The sequence below is a fragment of the Varanus komodoensis genome, unplaced genomic scaffold, assembly GCF_004798865.1.
Source record: "Varanus komodoensis strain SLA01 unplaced genomic scaffold, ASM479886v1 scaffold50, whole genome shotgun sequence".
Lineage (NCBI taxonomy): Eukaryota > Metazoa > Chordata > Lepidosauria > Squamata > Varanidae > Varanus > Varanus komodoensis.
Window position 1 is genome coordinate 1,525,806 of NW_025336088.1, and position 12,316 is coordinate 1,538,121.

Genomic DNA, 12,316 nt, shown 5'->3' on the forward strand with positions numbered 1-12,316 from the left:
AGCCACAACCCACACTTTGGGAATCCTGAGCCATAATGGAAAATTAGTGCTTCTATCTCACCCTGCTGCATCTTTCTAGTTCCCCTGACAACCTCCGCCTGTTGATTATAGCCAAATACTTACAATTATTATTGCCTGCTGAGCTGCATCATTATGGATGCGTTTTGCCTTTTCCAGAGCCTTTTCAAAGTATGTGACTGCCGACTGGAAATCCTCCAGTTTCACTGTTTTTGTTGTTTTCCAAAAAAAAGGAGGGGATAAAAATCAGCAAATTATGGTCTTCTGGGAAACCCATACAACTAATCCCTACCTGATATATTTCTAAATGATTATTAAACTTTTCTTGTGATAATATGCAGAAGAGCAGAGTATTCCATCTGCTTCTGTTTATTGTGCAGTATAATAAAACTGCAGGAATTGACCATGATGCTGTTTATTAATTTTAATTTTTAATATCATGTGTTTAATCCTTGTCTGCACTCTGTGCATACAACAGAGGTTAGGAGAGAGCCATGTCACCTGAAAAACAGAATTAAATAAAAATGCTCACAAGCTGCTGAACTGTCTCCTTCAGCCTCTTTCAAAAGTGCAAGTCATGGCTCTTTTTCAAGACACTGAAGCAGACACCCGTGGATGTTGGCTCCCCAGACAGATGCCTAATTTGCCTTTATATTGTATTGGCCTTCCCTGCATTTCCAAGGCAAATGTGCAGACTAAGATTGTCAACTTCTTTGCCAACCAAAGTTCTTGTACTATATGGGAGGCAGTTCAGCAGAGACAACTATTTTCATCACAGACAGAACATAAACAGGCGATACTGCTCTTATTGATATTCTCTGTCATTAGTTATTAAACTTTTTATATTCCACCCTTAACTGAAAAACAATTCAAGGGCAATCACAGGCCCAGGATGATTAAAAAATTAGTTTTTGTCAGAAAAGCAGTGGCAGCCCTACATAACAGACACAGCCCAGCTAGAGAAGAAAGGTGTTTAAATGCAAGATTTATGCAAAACTGCTCACCTTGTGCTTGTGCCACCAACACACCACCATTGAGTTGCCACTCAATGTCTCCCTCCTCCTCTGCGCACTGCAGGGACTTCTCGCCATAGTCCCGAGCCTTATTTGCATTATTGAGCTCCAAGTAGCATCTGCCAATTTCATGGAACAACCAAGTCTTCTCCAAATTGCTCTTTACAAGAGGAATTTTCTCTTCCCAGCTTTGCAAAGTAAAAAACAGAGATCAATCAATGAATTCTTTATTCATATGGACCAGCCAATAAATAAAACACAAAATTACAATTAATTAAAAATAAGAAAAATACAGTACTAATAAAATTACAATAATTAAGATAAGAAAATAAAAGCATTCTGGTACAAACTACTAGTATTTGGCTGTAGTCAAGGAGATAAAATTGGATTGATCAGATAAAAGTAACTTAAGATAAAAAGGAGTAACCTGGATATTTAGAAAGGAGTGGGGATGACAGTTCCTGGTGAGCACCTGTATAGAGAGGGCAGTAAGGAATAACATGCTCCAGCAATTCAGTTGTTTCTCCCCTACATGGACACAGTCTCTGTTCAAGGGATATTTTTTGATATCTCCCTTCAGTAATGGCTGTTGGGAAGGCATTGAATCTGACTAGAGATAAAGCCCTTCTAAAGTTGGGGATTGTTATGCTACTGAGATATCTAGCTGGTTAAAGAAGATGTGTAGAATGGTTCAGGAAGGTATTTCTGGACAGAACTGGATAATCTGTTTGTAGCTCTAAATCAATGGCCCACTGTTTAAGTTCTGCTAACACCTGTTCATAGCCATTCAAAGAGAGAGCTGGCCATGAATAACCATATAATTGCAATTTGACCTGTATTGCCTGGCTCCAAAAGCTCTGAAAGCTGTTGGTCATTATTAAAGGGACCAATCCAGCTGGAAAAAAGGCGCTTGAGCCAGTAAGAAAAGATGTAAATCCAGGCCGAAGATTCAATTTTTAAAAAGGCCAGCTTCACGTCAAATGACTGTGTTTGAGACACAGTGGGGTGCTTAGAAGATGGTACTCAGGAACTTAGACTGAACTTTTTCCAAGGGAAGAAAAGACCTGTAGGGTCCCAACTGAGCTCCAATCAGGAGCTGGGCTTGAATCTTAGCTGAGAAGACTTTATGCTGCCGGTATATACTGTGCACCTTTACAGAAATAAAAGGTTTGTAAGGCCGACAGTTTTTTGTGCATTTAAGATGACATAGTCAGCATGAGATTTACGGTTACCTGTAGCATGAAATATCCACAGATATTTGAAGGATTTGACCTGCTCAATTAGACGGTTATTAAGTTGCCAAACATGCATCCTAGGGCGCTTGGCAAAAACCACACTTTTGGTTTTAGAGTAATTAATTTTTAAACCATCTTGCTGGCAATGCTCAGCTAGTACATGGAGTGCCTGTCTCAGGCCAATCTGTGTTTGAGAAAGTAGCACAGCACTTTCTGCATATAGAAGAGCAGGGATGTGTCTATTTCTCAATTTCGGCGGATGAAGAGAAGGGCTGTTGAGTCTGTCTGTCTGTCTGTCTGTCTGTCTATCTATATAAATATATAGCTTTCTAAATCCCCCAGTATGGTTTTAGTCAAGCCCTGTTAAGCCCATCACTGCACCAGCATTACAGAGATCTACTCTTGTCCCCTACTGTGCTTTTCCATATAATTGCTACATAGCAACTTAAGAGGTGGTACCTGGGATGCAATAGGTGCCTCCTAGTGGCACTTGGTTGGGATAGGAGATAGCAGCTGATGAATGAGGAAAGCCTAGCTGAGCCTCATTAGCTGGGTTGTAGCCTTATGGATAGAAGATTAAGGCTCATAGCAAAAGCTCTCACCTTGGCAGAAATAAACTTGTTCCCTTGTTTCAGTTCCTCACTTTGAGTGTGAGCCTTCTGGGGACTCTGAATCTTCAAACCAAATACTGAGGCTTGCCAACCCTTTTTTTACATGAACTAGCTGAGAGTTTCAATATCATTAAACAGACATGGGATGGCATCGTCAGCTGAGTCACCAGAACAAACAAACAAACAGGTTCTGCCATTATAAACCTCAAGATTGGACTACTTTAAAAATGTCAGTTGTTGAGTGACTGAGTATCTCTAATTTCCCTGATGAGGTCTTTAATTGTGGAAAAACTCAAAAAGATCTGATAAAAAATGCTAAAAGTACAGCAAATTAAATAGTGTTGAAAATTGCCACAGATATACTCTACTCCAAGCAGTGGCTCAGTTTTTTCCCCAAATTTTGGTGAATCTATTGATGTGTGTTATTTTGGCTTGCTGAGGTGTGCCTTTCATTGGTTTCTTGAAGGCTGAGCTGTAATCAAACATTGCACAACCTCATCATTAAACACAGGGCATGTCAGTTAAGATATTAGCCTTCATTTCCAGTTTCTTAGTTTTGTGGAACCTGAGCCAACATAACTTAACTCTGGTTGTAAATCAGTGTTTGTTATCACTAAATATTTCTATTCTTCTATAAATTTCTGCATTTTGTATCTCCCTGCCCACCACAGAACTCCTCCTATACACTTCACCCTTTGGAAATTTTCCTTATCAATGCCATCATACCCATCTTCCATGACCATTGACCAAGCTGGCTGGCAATCCAACCATATCTGGAGGGCCACTATCCCCTCATGTGTATTTATCAGCAACTATGGTGGAAAACAACTCCTGTTAGTGCCTCACTGCTTCTCTCAAGGAGTTGTAATTTGTAAATTTAGGAGGGTGGTGAGAATTCACTGTTAGACGTTAATTCACAAGTCCTACAGACAGGAAGCCATGACAGTTCCATTTTATAGTATTATAGATCAAAGGCAAAGCAGTTGGTTTCAGACCATCCTCACTGCAGAAGGCTTTGTTAGTCTTTGGCTTTCACATACGTTTCAATGGCTTCCTGGTAGTGTCCCATGCGGGCATACACTCGGCCAATATTGTCAAGAGCTCTGGAGATGGCATCAGTCAGGTTGCTGAAATAAAGGCAAAAGAAAAAGACTGAAAAGTATGTTATCTCAAAACATCTTGGGGAAATCTCTGACCTACCCTCCTTCCCTATACCTTGCTACCACTGTAGTAAATTTATATTGTGCCATCAATGGAGTAGAACCAAGACAGCATTTTCCAGGTAAAAGATGCTTATTGTCTAGAATTTGCCAAAGGTAAATTTATACCAAAAGTATGTTGCAGGCCGAACTTTAAATGCTATGAAGCTTTCTGAGGTTTGAAGACATCTGAACATCTTTACAGATGAAGACAATGAATGCTCACAAGAGGAAATGGTGGGGCAACAAGGCAGAACAGATTTTGACTTGCTTCTAGTTTCAAAACAAAATGGAGAGAAATCCACTAAGAAAGAGGTACAGAAAATGTATAAAGAAGGAATGAAGTGATTGGTTGTTGCTGAAAAGGGTGTTTACAAGAGTTTGAGCCTCTTATATATTCTGTGAGTGTAATATGGCAACAAAAATTTGAATGTCTTGATTTGAACTTCTTTTTAATGGCTAGGCTAGGCTGAACATTTTAGGCACCAGAGAATGAAATAATTCTCTGAATAACATGGCTCAGGCAATGATGACAATCAAAAAACTGGAATCCTAAATCTTGCAGTTCCTGAACAGTCAGTAGCATTACAGCAAAAGAAGTCAAGTCAAGATACCTTGGCAGTAGAAAGATAAGAAACCCTTAGTGTCAAAGAATGAAACCAAATCCTCCAAAATATATGTTGGTTTCTCATCCTGTTCCATCACCTCCTACTGCCAGTCAACCTGAGTTCAAAATACCAGAAATAGTACAGTGATGCTATATGGTACAGAAGTGAACAATTTTAAACTATGAAACTGCCTTTTTAAATATATACCATGAGGTCAGCTGGCTTGAGTGCCATTTTTAGTATACAGACATGATATAAATTGAATAGATTAAGCAGCCTGTGAGTGGAGCCAGAATAAATTTTTCTGTACATGATGGCCTCAGGACATAATGACTCAGTGGAGCCTGAAGCTCAGTTGAAGCTGTTATCATAATTGGCTGCTAACAAATATTTCTTGTACACCTACACTCCATTTTCCTCCATGAAGCTCAAGATTCAGGGTTCCCAAGCAGTCTCCCACTGACAAGAACTAGACCTCAGGCGATATCTGAATGACCTAGAAAGTGTCTTGTTTCCCATGGTAAGTTTTGCTTTTCCTTTTTCCCTTCTATGCTCCTTAGTTCAAGACCTCAGGATTTGAACTGATGGATGCTGAGACACTAAGAAGCACTGGTTGATCTTTCAATTAACCTTTGCACTGTCACAAAGTCTACCCTTTTCTCATCTTGATGATAAATAAACCTCATGGTTTTCCGTTGTAAATCCAAAACAGGACACATAACTTTACTAAATTAATGTTCAAAATGAGGGATGCTTTTGTGTTACGCACAAAAACACTAACATCACCTGCCATTTATGTCATTTGAGGGGTTGGGGTTGCTTCTAAGAGCTACGCCCGCGTACATTTTTCATTAGTTATATTGACTGGTTAATCTTATAGACTGCCCCAATTCCATGCTAATTATTCTACCATATCCCTTGCCACTAAAAATCAATTTGAACTTTTGAAAAAATCTTACTGTTTCTGGAAGATGTACAGTCTCCAGTGGAAGGGAACTGCAAGCTTGAAGAGCAGCTACTGAATTGAAAACTCACAATTAAACTTCTCTACAGCAGCCCTTCATCCCATACATTTTATTTCATTTAAACTAAACACAAACAGTTCATCTGCTCAAGTACCGAAAGTAATTTATATTGTCCTTCTTCTGAATGTTAGCTGCTGATATGTTAGTTGAAAATGTGATAGCCAAAACAGGATGCACTCATTCAGCCAAGATTTAAGCAATACTATTGTTTTGCAGTAGCTTCCTTTAAAAAATTAAAATCCCATGGTGACTCAACTAGGTTGGTCAAAGCTGGGTTTGCCCCAACCACCCACTATTCTAAATTCAAATTATAGTATTTTTTTTAATGAACCAGGTTTTGATCACTGTGCTTCAATCCAGATGCAGTGAATACTTCCTCCTTCAAGTGGGCCCAAACCTGCCACCTCAAGTCTGAGATATATCACTAGACACTCCTTGTACATCTCCAAACTTTTCTTCACAGATCCAATGACTTAGAACTTGTGCTTTGCAAATGTCCTGTTCTTTTTAGGAAAGCTGAAGACCCCAGGATCAGAAAATGTCTGGACTAACGTGATGAAATGAAGAACACTCAAGAAGTGCTATATGATGTTGGTATAGACTGGGCACCTGAGCAAGCACAAACACAAGCTTACTTTTCTCTGGCAATGTCCAGATCCACCCGGTGACTCTGCAAAGCTGCCCCCATGTTCCCCATTTCAATCTGAGCATTTCCAATGCAACTGTAGATATTTCCAACCAGCTCATTCCTGTTGGGGATCTCATCATCAGACCAGCCTTGGATCTTTTTGAGAACTCGCTCAGCTTTCTGGCAACTTCTTTCAGGACAGCCACTGGTCAACACTGTGGAAAAGGGACAAGAAGAAGAAAATATGAGCCCATATGTACAATCCCAATCAATCTGGATCTTGTCCTTTACACTTGATCTTAGCCAAAAAGCCAATAAGTAACACCTTGTCCTTTATTATTCATTTTCAATATTCAAATTGTTTGTGGCAGTCAAACAACAGATTTGGGCTAATATTATTGCTAAAATTACTCCATGCCCTGCAGTCTATCTGGTCACTATTTTTATCTCACTCCTCAGCCAAAAGAGTGTCCAGGAATGGCTTTCGGTCTGACCCAACAAGGTAGTTCTCATGTTTGTCTTTCACTTGGACAGCAGTTAAATTACTGGTCCATCAAGCACAGGATTGGCCATTCTTATTGAGCAAATCTCAAGCAGAAGTCTTTCCCATTCTTGCCATCTAAGTTCCATTTAGCAGGAAATTATCATCATCGTCGTCATCATGACTGGCTTTCATCATAAAATATAACAAAACACTCCACAATAAAAAGGATACAATAAATAAAACCTCAGTAAAGCATACAGCAACTATCCAAAATGCAACAATCCAATAGGCTATTAGACATTATGGAAATAAAACCAATAAATAAAAATAGTGTCCAGGAATGCACAGATTCATTTTTTTACTAATCAGCAGAACACCTATACTATAGATATTCATCAAATTTGGACAAATTTAGAGAGCCAGTGTGCTGCAATGGCTAAGACCATGGGACTAGGACTCATGCAATCTGGGTTCTAGTCCCCACTCAGTCATGAAGCCAACTGGGTAACTTGGGCCAATCAGACTCTCAGCCCAAACTAACTCGCAGAGTTGCTGTGGGAACAGAATTGGAAACAGAAGGAAAATCATGTAAACCACTTTGAATTTGTTCTAAGAAAAAAGCAGGATATCAATCTAATAAACAAATAAATCAATAAAATAAATAAATTCATAAAGAAGGCTATAAATGAGTACTAGCCAAGCTGGCTATGTGCTATCTCCACTATCTCCAGGCTGGTTATGTGCTATCTCCAGGTGGCATACCTGTGTGCACCAATTACTGAGGAGCTTCAGCAGGTGGAACTCTTGTTAGCACTCTGCTTGAGGAATATTATGAGCAGCTGGTTTGCTACTGCGCGCATGGAGTGCTGGACTGGATGGACCATTGGCCTGATCCAACATGGCTTTTCTTATGTTTTTATTTCAATAGCTGCAGCTTCCAAAATGACCCCAAGCACAGTCCCATATAAGAGTTCAATCCAGAGATTATTAGTATGTGAATCACTGTGCCCAAGCTGTCTCCTTCCAGAAGCAGGCACAATTGGTACACCAGCCAAAGCTGGTAAAAAACACTCCTGACCATTAAAGCCTATTTGAACCTCTAGTGAAAAAGATGGATCAAGAAGTATCGCTCAAACTAGAAACCTGTTTTTAAGAACAGTGTAACCCCATCAAAAAGAGGCAAACTATCCACCTCCTAGGCCCTACAACTACTCAAACAGAGGATTTTATTTTCCCAGGACTCAGCCTCAGTACATTGGCCCTTATCTTGCCCACTACTATTGGACGAGGTTCAGAATCTGCACTGTCTCACCTGATTCAGATATTACAATGCAACAGAGCAGGGTATCATTGGCATATTGATGGTACCCTTCTTCAGATCCCCTAGTGATCATTCCCAATGGGCTCATATAGAAGTTAAACAGCACTGGGGATAAGGCGGTACTTCATGAAACCCCAAGGCATAACTGCCAGAGGGGTGAATCAGAATCATCCAGTGTTTTTCTCTGAAACCAGGCCCCTAGATAGGATTGGAACCACTGCTATACAATGCCTGCAATCCACCAGGATAATTCAAGACGGCACAGTCAATGGTATTACAGAAAAATCTAGGAGTAAGAGGTTTGCATTTCCCCTATTTCTTTTTCTCGATAAAGCCTCATTCAACAGGGTGACCAAGGCTAATTCAGTCCCATAAACAAACCTGAACTCAGACTGGTATGAGTCCAGATAATCTGTTTTTTCTAGGAGTGCTACTTAACCACAACCCCTGATTATGCACATTGCCCAAAAGTTAATTTTCATAATTTATGTTTGTTCAAAATCTCTAGGTCCAGGGTTGGGCTTCTTCAGGAGATACAGGAGCACTTCCTTCAGGACAGTGAACTGTGCTCTCTCTCAAAATGGTACATTCACCAAATCCCTCCTTCCCCCTGCCCCCCCCCCCCATGGCTTGCTAGAATGAAACATGACAGGTGAGAGTCAAGAGGATAGTCAAGCACCATGCCCATAACCTCAGGTCACAATAACTGAAATTGATCCCAAGTGACCGGATCAGTGGATGCAAGAGACACATTGTTCAGGCCTGGCATAACAACAGTATTCAAACTGACAAAGAGGCAAGCAACTCAAAGTGTCTGACAAACTGATCACAGCAGGCTTTTAAGCATTCTAATATCCCATTCTCTGGATATTCTCGGCTGGGTGGCTATTTGAGGATGTAACAAAATTAGCAGCTTTCTTCATTGCTTTGCTGCCCTTACTGCCATGGAATAGACATAATTATGTACTCAAAATATGTTCTGTTGCCTTGCATTGGGTTTTCTACCATGTGTGCTCTGTCATTCAGCTTACTTAACCATTAACTCAAGAATGTTTCTCTTGACAATCTGACTCATCTCACCATTCCACAGTGAAAAAAGAGCATCTATGGGGTTACTGGTCAAGTCCCCAGGGCATTCAGGAACCCTCAGATTTCATCCCAATAGGCCCCTCAACCCTTGTAGGGTTGAACTGGTGCCACAACAAAATCTTATCAGGAAATGATCTGACCATGACATGACAAGGTAATAACATAAGAAAAGCCATGATGGACCAGATCAAAAGTCCCGTTCACCAGTTGCCCGGAGGATCCCACAAGCAGGGCATGAATGCAACAGCATCTTGCTACCCTGTTTTCCAGCAGCTGGTGTTTATACACATATGAGCTCTGATATCAGAGCATACAGCCATCTGGGCTAGTAACCATCGACAGCCTTCTTCTCCATGAATTTGTCCAATCTCCTTTTAAAGCCACCCAAACTAGTGGCCATTACTACATCTTGTGGAAGTAAATATCATAATTTAACTATGTGCTATGTAAATAAGTATTTTCTTTTATCCACTCAGAATCCTCTTCATGTCCACCCCATCCCTCATCCTGAAGGAAAAAACAGAACAATGGTATATCCCATTCTGCACACTGGAGTGATGACAAACCATCATTGTCCTGAAAACCATCAAGCCTTGAGTTGGCCCAATAGGAGCAGCCTCAGCATGGATGTTGAAATCTGCCAGAAGCATAGTCCTGGGGTTCTTCAACACCATACCCAAACTCATCTCTGTAAGTTCATTCAGAGATGCTGCTAGGCAACAAGATGGGCATCCACAATTTGTCCCAGTGGCCCAACACCAGATGCAGGCCCTCAAAGCCTGCTCTAGGGTGGAGAGGTTCCCTGAAAAGAAAGCTGGAGGCTTGAGAGATTATAGCAACAGCTCTGTCTTGGGCCCTCTTGTCTTTGGTGGTATTGCACCAAGTACTTGGGCTGGGCAAAACTGAGTAAGATCCACTCCACCCTGTTTGCTTACTCAAGTCTCAGTAATACATGATAAGTCAGCTCCCTCATCCATGAACAAATCACTTATGAATGTAGTCTTGTTATGAACTGTTATTATATAGCAACAGCATCAGGCCAGAGATCTCAGCAAGCAAACTGTTGCTCTACTGAGAGAGATGAAGGAAGGCTCGCAAAGGGACATGGCCTACAAGTAGCCAGGCTTCTAAGGATTTAACTTTGCACATGTGAAGTATGTATTTCATCATGAAAAGAGAACATTGCTTTTTGCTTAACCTCAGCAGACATATGATTTGCATGTTTTGTCTCTTTTATCTCCAAGTTACTCAGAGCAACATTTCAACCTCACAACAATCCTGTTAAGTAAACTAGGCTAAAATATAATGCTTCAACTTCCCTCATTTGAGTTTTTGATTTTCAGAAGGATCTTTTCCTATTCCATAAAGCACCTTAAGACTTTTTATCAGAGCCTTTCTGGGAAAATACATTATTGCCTTTATCCTCATCTTTATTACAATCTTTTTCCAAAAAAATATGGGGTAGCATACATGATGCCTTGCCTCATTTTAGGCTTACAACAAACCTGTGGCATAATTTAGGCTGTGATTACTAGGTCTCAAAACTAACCAGTAAGCTTCATGGTTGAGTGGAGATTTGCATCCTGGTCTCCCAGTCTAAGTCATATTGTCTAGTCACAACATATGCTTGCCATCCAGTGAACTTATCTGTGTGCTTTTTGGGAAGTGAACCTTGTTTCAGAACAATTATTTCAAATAAGATGAGTTTCTCTACCACCATTGAACTCTTGAAACAAACAGGCTAGCAGCTACAGGCTTACTTCTCCCCAAAGCAATGTTTGTCTTAGCACCTCTTCATAAAAAAAAACAAGTTTTGTCTTCAATATATAAGGAGGTTCATGTCACAATTGCCTCCACCTTTCACCCTTAAAGTGGGTACATTCATTAAAAGTAAAGCAGTGTTTGAGATATATGAATAGTGCTGAGGCTGAAATCACATATTTAGACTTTGGAGCCTTTTCCATGTGTTCTGAAGTATGATTTTCATGTGCCAACCTACAAGTACAGAGGGAAACTGAATTAAGTACCAAAGCCAGCTCGCCTGTCATGCCACATAGTAAAATGCTGTATGCTCCTGCGTACAAAAGGAAGCATAGAACTAACATGATGTTGAGAATGTATCTATATTTCAGTAGCTCCCGGTAGAGTAATAGAGGCACATCCAGAGAACCTCTAGGAGTATGTCCCTTTTAGAAAGAAACATCATGGCATATGCCGTAACAATGTCCAGGGATCTTGCCTAGATTACATGTCAACTGAAACCCTTAGGCTTATATATCACAAAGGGCTCATTCATTGTCTCATTCAGAACATCTCCTATTCTGCCTATCTATGTTACTTGAGGCAGCAAATAAATAAACCCCTCCTAAAGCTCAGGCTGTTTCTTCCCATCAGCAAACTTTCCACCAGTGTCACCTACACATATCAATGTCCTCCATGCTCTTTAGGATGTATCTGGCCACCTCCGAGGGCTTTCGTTTTTGATCTCGGGTCCATCTTTTCAGCATGAGTTTGCGGTCTCTGATTCGGGCATAAATTGGCTTCTGCTGCTGCCAGAAATCTGTGCGGGTGTCCAGATAGGAAAGTCCTTCCTGGATCAGGTCTCCAACAGTTACTCCTTGCTTTGTAGTGCTTTTAGTCAAGTCTGAAGGGAGGCCAAAAGCAGAAATTGACAGGGGGGGGGGGAAGGAATTGTGAGACAATACTGTTTATAATAATTTATGGTATAAATCTATTTAATGCCTTCTGTCTTTATTGGAATACATTGATATTGCCTTTCTTTTCCACTTTATGTGAGCTTCACATTTTAAGAGTTCCAATAAAATAGTATTAAACTTGGATATAAAACAAACAAACACAAAACATATGGACAGCAGAAACAATAAGTAATGAGTAAAACTAGTGGCAGTGGGAAAGCCAAGAATGAAATTTTGCTAATTGCCATGCCAAAAAACCTTGGCAAATAAAAAGGTATTTGTTGTAAGCCAATAAGGCATCAAGCTTGCCTCCAGAGGCAAGTGTCCTGAAAGATGCTCCAGAGATGGGACACCACAACGAAAATTATCTATTTCTGGTCACTAACTGC

At 40.4% G+C, this 12,316-nt stretch overlaps 1 protein-coding gene across 3 annotated transcripts in view; it reads right to left on the reverse strand.

Moving 5' to 3' along the window:
• The window catches only part of ODAD4 (outer dynein arm docking complex subunit 4), a 38,773-nt gene that overhangs the window by 3,115 nt on the left and 23,342 nt on the right, over window positions 1–12,316 (reverse strand). For all 3 annotated transcript variants that reach the window (XM_044447100.1, XM_044447099.1, XM_044447101.1), the window contains 5 exons: window positions 11,651–11,875; window positions 6,345–6,552; window positions 3,918–4,004; window positions 1,023–1,219; window positions 124–224 (listed from right to left, as the gene is read on the reverse strand). In XM_044447100.1, coding sequence (XP_044303035.1) covers window positions 124–224; window positions 1,023–1,219; window positions 3,918–4,004; window positions 6,345–6,552; window positions 11,651–11,875 — 818 coding nt within the window. The remainder of the gene's footprint in view (window positions 1–123; window positions 225–1,022; window positions 1,220–3,917; window positions 4,005–6,344; window positions 6,553–11,650; window positions 11,876–12,316) is intronic.